The 7,546-nt window shown below is 53.2% G+C and overlaps 1 protein-coding gene across 1 annotated transcript; it reads right to left on the bottom strand.

Moving 5' to 3' along the window:
* Window positions 1–5,729: 5,729 nt before the first annotated feature.
* ACA1_066960 (uncharacterized protein) lies at window positions 5,730–7,399 on the bottom strand (the record flags this gene model as incomplete). The annotated part of the gene is made up of 5 exons (XM_004336620.1): window positions 5,730–5,959; window positions 6,160–6,458; window positions 6,509–6,760; window positions 6,915–6,997; window positions 7,067–7,399. The coding sequence occupies 5 exons, from the start codon at window positions 7,397–7,399 to the stop codon at window positions 5,730–5,732; spliced, it is 1,197 nt and encodes a 398-aa protein (XP_004336668.1).
* Window positions 7,400–7,546: the final 147 nt, after the last annotated feature.

The following is a 7,546-nucleotide window of genomic DNA, read 5'->3' as shown; positions in this document are numbered from 1 at the left end:
AGAATGAGGGTATCATGGTGCCTGGCCTCAACACTGGTAAGTGCACACCCTCTTTGGCAAGTCACACTGCCTCTAGCAACTACACTTAGCCTGCCAGAGAACCTGCTGATAGATGGTGGCAAGGAGTGTGTGCTTGTGGTCCCCAGCTACTATCATGCATGTGGAGACATGCCCATCTATGTGGTGCCTTGTGTACAGCCATGAGAAGCACAACAACTGGCATCAACAGCCTGAGTGATGCCACAGATGGGTCACCATCTGTTGACCACTGTGTATCAGCTGTGTACCAGCACCATGGTGCTTGCCAAGCCTGATTGCTGTGCTGCCCCTCTGAGATGCTGCATGCTGTGCTGTCCTGTGTTGACAACCTCAATCCTGCCATGCCTCTTTGTATGCCAGGGCTTGGTGCAGACCATCTCTGGCAGGTCTGCCCATGGCATGAGCGCTGCTGCCTTGGCATGTGCTAAGCCAGCAGTTGGCACTGAGGGTCAGCTGGGCGCCCCCAGTGGGTGCGCCTGACCCTGCGCATCCCTTGGGACATGGCTACCTGCAGCATGGCAGCACAGGGCAGCCACCCTCACCCTCCTCCATTGGGCATGAGCCAACAGTGTGAGACAAACAGTTGAGTTGGGCAGCTGTCATCAGGCAGCTGGCCATGCTCAAATGGGCAACAACTGAGGGCTAAGTGTGGGATCAGGGGCTGGTATGGGCTGGCACAGTGGTGGCAGGCAACCTGCACATGCTCCAGTGGAGCTTCACCAGCTGCAGGATGACAGTGGCATGGGCCTCTGCTGTGAGGTAGTTGTGGTTGCTTACAGTGGTGGGTGCCCCACCATGTCTTTTGAGCTTGTGTTCAAACTCTTGGTCATCATTGGTGGGGCTGCACTGTTGTCCCCTTCTTCCATCTGCAGTCTTTGCAGGTCCTCCACCAGCAGCTCAGTTTCAGCTTGGTCAAGTGCAGTGTTGGCTCCCATGGTGCCCATGACACACTGTCACTATCCTCAATGTCTCTGGTGACCACCTTGTGTTCACCTTGCAAAACCCACACTCTGTGCTGCAAACTCTCAAGCAGCATTTGGATCCACTTTTTTGACCTTACTGTACATATCAGGCTGCCAACACTCACCAACATCAACCTGTGGATCAACAGGCTCATTTTCCCATCACATCAACACCAGGAGTGGCGTTGTGACACCCAAGTCAACAACAGACACATCTCATACCAAACCATGCAACCACCATCTCTCAGTCAAATTGTTGGGTGAGCAGGATTACACCTGGTTGAACAGCAACAGTGCAGTGTTGCACAACAGGAGTGTATCATCACACAGTGCACACTTATCAAACAACTCACAAAAGGCTCTTTATCAAATTCAGGAGAGGTGGAGGAGGCCCAGTGAGCGCGTTTCAAACCCAAACTCACTGCACCAACATCAGATCTCAAGAGATTCTTCCCCAGCCCTCCTCCAAAAAACAAGGCATTCTCTAGCAGTCTAGAGTATGGGCAAACCAAGGTGCCCTTGATCAACTGGAAGGACGTGCCAACAAAGTACAGCATGGCCAACATGGTGTAGCTGGAATCACAGGGTAATGATGCCTCACTAAGGGGGAAGTGTCCCACCCACAGGAGTGGAAGCATTAGGTGATGCAACTAGCTGGTGTTGTGTTGCCAACAAGCTGTTGGCACTGGGAGCAAGGAAAGAGATAGCCTGCTGGAGCCAACACTTGACAGTGCTCACAAGTGGAGGATGCCTCTTTGCATGGAGGCTACCCAGTGGTGTGCAAGCTTGGACCCCTTGTCTGGTGGTGGATTGGCTCAGTAATGGATGGATGGTGTGAAAGGGAGAGTATCAGAACCCCATGGTGTAGGTTGCTGACAACAAGAGAAGCAGTACTCCTTGTTGTACCAGTCAGGTTCAGTAACACAGTGATGTATCAAGATATTCCTACAACAATCCTGCTCCACAAATCATAAGGAATAAACAGTGATGGACACACCCTGTTATGTCTCAGTGTCAGTGGTTGAAGAAGTATGCTGGACAGGAGGAACCTAACCATGTTCACAGTTGTTGTGAAGTCATTACAGGGTGCACCAAATGACATTGGGAGGAGGAGAACATTATAACTGCAAGGAATGGCGCCCACACACTTATGTATTCCTGGACAGGTGATTATCCAAACCTCCCCAAAGAAGGACAACCAGAAGGTATACATCTATGAGACTGGAACATGCTACCACAGGATACATGCCCCCATTTCAATCCTTCTACAGCCACTAAGATGACCTGTGGAGAGGCTCAAAAGGGATGCACTGTGTGTAAACACTGCAATCCTGACAACTAGACACTGAATGCTAAGGCAGGATAAATGTTGTGCCAAAAACTTTGCTGGAATAAGTCAAGATGACTGTGGAATCCAGTGAAAACAGCTCGAAAATTCATCTCAGTCTGTGGATTTGCAGGGGTGTGCGGGCCAGGTATGCAGGAATACCAACTTTTTGTTAGCTCATGAAAGTTCAGCTTGATTTGCTCCTCTTCCATGTAAACTTTTTTCATTTTTTTTCAATTATGAATTCAAACTTTTGTGTGTCCACTTATTCTGGAATACAATCTTATTCTGGAATACAATCTTTGATTGTGAATTCAAACTTTTGTGTGTCCACTTATTCTGGAATAAGTTCAAGATTCCAGAATCACACACTTCAGTGAATCAGATTTGATTAATCACACCAAGATTAACAGCTGATTTGAACAAAAAAAGGTGTGAAGAGGATATATATTGTAGCTTTCTGCTTGTTAACAAAAAAAGTTCATAATATTGCTGTTGTGACAAATGTCAGGTGTATTCCAGAATAAGTTGCCTGCACACCCCAACAAATCTGCAGACTGAAATGAATTTTTGAGCTGTTTTCACTGGATTCCACAATCATCTTGACTTATTCCAGCACAGTTTTTGGCACAACATTTATCCTGCCTTAGGAATGAATGGTGGTGGAATGCAATTTGGTGTTGCAAAATTGTTGGCGCACACTGAAGGGAAATAACCAGGCACTCTTGTAGATAGCTGAAGAATTGACCAATCCAGCACCTACCCTGCACAGGTCCAGCATCTTGCAAAGGACCAAAGGAGAGGAAGTTCTCAATGATTTGTAGCCATCAGGTGGTTCCATGCAGTTGGACAAGAGGTGCACACTGTAGGAGATGCTGGTGCTATCAATGCAAGTGTGTTTGGCGTGAGGGGAAGTGCAACAGGTGTTGGAAATTCTGTTGTTCCTGTTGTTGCTAAAGATTCTCAACACTGGTCAAGTGCAGGCGTGCTCACAGTCTGTTGAGGTTGAGTTGAGTCAGTCAAGCCAGTGTGGTGTCATGCAGCACAGTCACAGATCTATTCAACAACAGTGGCACAAGGTGCTGCACACAGCTGGTTTTGCCACTGTCCCACCACTGCAATGTCCTCACACAAGCAACCACAAACTTGATGAGAGGACCTGGCTGTCATTTGCACTTGGAGATTAATTGTGTGGGAGATTTGGGGGGGCGAGGGCTGATTTTGATTGTTGTGGTGCGGGGCGCATACGCAAAGGACACAGCTGGCCAGCAGGAACTGGGGTGGGCCAGGCAGGCAGCTCTCTCCATGTGCTAGGTGCCTGCAGCAAAGTGGCAGAAGTGGTGGGTCCAAAATGACAATAAGGAGGCAGACCTGCTAATGCCACTTTGGCTTTGACCTGCGACCTGTGACCTGCAAAATGCAAATGCGACCTGAGACCAATGACAACATATATATTGACTTTGTTGGCTCACCAGCAGCAACCTACGAGGATAAATAGGAGTCCAGACATGGATTGACTCATAACAACCTCCCAAGTCCTCCACAACTCTCTTCACAATCACCACTGATAACTTGATGAGCCCAGCATGAAGTGTCTTACCCTAAGCCATGGTACTGATGTTTGCAGCCATGATGGTTGTATTGTGGTATGCATTCTCCTACTCTTGGATTGCCCCTGCTTCCCCCTACAGAGTGCGGCTGGCGGAAAGGATAAACGCCAAACAGGGGTGCACCTCACCAACCGCGCCTTTGTAAGTCAACCCATCACGTTGAAACCGACACTATCGCCACAGCCACAGCTGACATTGAGCACCGAGCGCCAACCTTGATCGATGTCACCATTTGCGTGCGCCGTCCAATTCTGCGCCCACAACAACAGCGCCTGCATCAAGCCTTGCGTCACCAGCGAGCAATGCCGCTGACAACACACAAGAGCAAAAGCGCCCGCCTACAAGGCGTTGTTGGGGTCCCGACCTACGGCAAGATGGACGGGGTCGCCTGCGGTCACCAGCTCAAGCTGTTGTTGACTGGTTCTGTCGATGTAAAAGATGCTCGCTGACTGGCGCTGTCAATGTCAAGACGCTCGCTGCTGGCTCTTTCAATGCTGGCTGCGTGCCGATGTCAGAGATGCTTGCCGTTGGAGCCGTCGATGCGTGCGCGCACGCCGCGAAACACGCTTGCTGATGGCGTGGTAGCTGTCGATGACGTCGCTGCCGCTTCTAGAGACGTTCGGTACGAGAGGCGTGCACTGCTGGCAACGCTCGTCCATTGCGCGTTTGGTGCAAGAGAACCTTGCTGCCTACGCTGGCGCAGGCGCTGCTTGCTTACGGCACCGGCGGCCATCGGCGTCAACGCGAGTCAGTCAGTCTGGCCTGGCGCCAGCTCTGTGGGACGACTCCGCGAGCCTATGCAAAGACCACACAGTGAGGCACCAAACCAGGCTGCCGATATCGCCGGCAAGCGCCAGAACGCGCCGCGCCTGCCCGAACCAAGGCCCGAGCCGACGTAAGCAGCCACGCCGAATGCTCATCGCCGACTCACGTTCAACGCGATGATCAGCGAGCAGAACCTGGAGGAAGAGGAGCTGGAGGACGCTGGAGGGAAGAGAAGGCGAGTGTGTGAGGAAGACGCCGATGACACCGACAACAATGACACCGATGATGATCACGACGACACTGACGGCAATGCCAACCCTATACGCCGTGACTACAGCTGTGTGCTTTACATGCGCATAGCCCATAAAGTCACCTTTAGCATCATGCGCTTCCTGTTCGCGAGGACCCACTTACATGAGACGCATGCCTGCGCTCTCGCTGCACCCTTGGGAAAAATACTATTTTATTCAATTGAAGGTGCGCATTTCGTGCGCGTTCGTGCACTAATCGCAGTGCACCGCTGCGCATCCCATGCGCAGATGCACTTGCCTGCAGCCAGTTTGCACGGTTTGCACCCCCTTATTTTCTCCAGTGGAAGCCGCGGTCGCGACGGCACTTTTGAAGTGGGCGATGGTTAGGACTTCTCCCTTTGCACAACAGCACTTTTGCGCTGCTGACGACGGCCTTGGGCACGGTCCGTGAGTCTCATTTCATCCGTCATACGTGGAGGATGTTTAAACCCGTCTATTTGCTCACACGGCCAGAGTTGGACATCCAACAACAAGTTGTCGAGGAGATGATGTGTGCGGCAATACGTGGCTCATGGCTTTCTGGCGAGCGGCTGTTGTCGGAGTCGTCGATTGAAGTCGTTTGATTAGGCGGCACGCAGGAAAAGGTGTGTCCTTGTTTAGGGGAGTCACTCTCTTACGCCTCTGATGCGGATACAAATTGCCCTGTTGTTTTCAGAGTCCCTCGTGTCTAGCACGTAGGCGCCCTTGCTCAGGGACATGAACTTGAGCAAACCGATCATGCTCTCCAGGCCCCGCTTGCGAAAGCCCGTTTTGTCTTCCTCTCCGGTGGTAGATCGCACTCGATGTCGACCGACGGCCACCTCCACCGGAAGGTTGGGTTCAGTGGGCCAAACTGCCAGTCGACGTTGAGGATCTCCTTCTCGATGTGGTCCTTGAGGTGGTCCTCGTCGACGGCACCGTCCTCCATGTCGATGAAGTTGTCGTCCTCCTCGCTGTCCGAGTCACCTATGCGCACGCAACTCACGCGTCGCAGTTGACGCAGGCAGAAGAACGCGCGCGTCGTGCTCCCCTCCACCATGCGAAAGAGGGGCCGTTTCACCGGGGGTGGCCTGTAATCGCGCAGGAGCTCCACCAGCACGTCACCGTGACACGATTGCGGCTTGCACCAGCATCCGAGGCATGTCTCGCAATCACATCCGCCGTACCAAGAGCCCCTATCACGCGCTGCCCGAGCTCGCGGGCAAAACGGCATGCCTCGCGCTCTTGGGGTGTGGCGTCCTTTTTGATGAAGTACGGGTTGTGCCACATGCTCTCCTCCAGATTGTAGCCACCCTTGACCCACGCACGACCAATGTAGTGCACGTCGTCCTTGTTGGCATGGGTGATGCGCACGACGCGGGGCAACCCGTACTGAGTCTTCTTCCTCGCGTCGCCAACGGCCTCGTGGGGCGTGCCGCCGCTGGTGGTGGGCGTCTTGCGTTTCAGGTAGGCATCCGATTCAATACTGCTACAAGCAGGTCTTCCACGATGAAATCCTCCCAGTCATCAGTGGACGACGAGTAGAGGCTCTTGAGGCACCGCGGGCAGCGCGCGATCCCGCCGTAGGAGCGGCCGGGGTCGATGGTGCTCCAGTCCTCGCGCCACCAGAGTTGATCGTAGTAGGCAAGGTGATCGGCGTGCGCAACCTCAAGATCGCCGACGCGTCCGTGCTCGCGGCGCAGGTGGGCGGCGGCAACGCGTTCACGGCCAACGTGATCAGCGCCCGTGCGGCAGACTTTGTGCTCCAAGACTTCTGATGAGGCCACTCTCACTTATGAGTTCTGGTTGGTTGAAAAATAACTAATGATCACATTTCTTGAAGGTTGGCACACAGAAAGCATTTATTGCGCAAAACAGGCTCAAGTCCAAGGAGTCGGTGGACTAATAGGGGCGTGTGTACTTGGTATAGCCGCCGGCGTACCCCCGGCACCCGGACACAGGGGGGTCGGGGAACCAGGTGATCTTCATGAAGCCCGCGTCGACCACGTCCACCACCACGTTCGTCTGCACTTTGATTATTAAATCTGGAGAATAACAGGAAATATAATATCAGTATCGGGGTGGGACGTGTACGTAGGAGCAAAACACGTTGGGGTTGTTGGCTTGCCACAGAGCGCCCTGGCCTAGGCCGTAGCCGCCGTAGAGGGTGGCCTTGATGGAGTACGGCACGCTGGCCGACTTGGTCGAGGGCAGAAGCAGCTGGTTGCCCTGCTGGACGAACTTGACGGCGTAGGTCTCGCCGCTGTCGTCGTACACCGACCACACGCCGGAGAGGTCGCCCGTAGTGTTGGCCCGGACAACCGCGTCGGAGAAAGTGGGCCTGTGGGTGGCGCCGGTGGCGCGGGCCACGGCCAAGCAGCATGCGAGAGCGAGCAGGACAGCAATAAGGGACGAAGAGGAGAACATGTTGGCGGGCCTGACTGGTGTTGGGGGAGCAAAAAATGAGGTCCATGCACACTGCTTTTTATTGTGCGCATCGACCTCCCCTATTGGTCAAAAGGAGATTTTCCAATTGGCCAGCCTCTCAAATGTTGTACTGCCGGAGACTTTTCT

Source organism: Acanthamoeba castellanii, assembly GCF_000313135.1.
Source record: "Acanthamoeba castellanii str. Neff unplaced genomic scaffold scf7180000084600, whole genome shotgun sequence".
NCBI classification, from domain to species: domain Eukaryota; phylum Discosea; order Longamoebia; family Acanthamoebidae; genus Acanthamoeba; species Acanthamoeba castellanii.
Note: the sequence above shows the minus strand (reverse complement) of the source record. Positions and strands in the feature narration are given on the sequence as shown.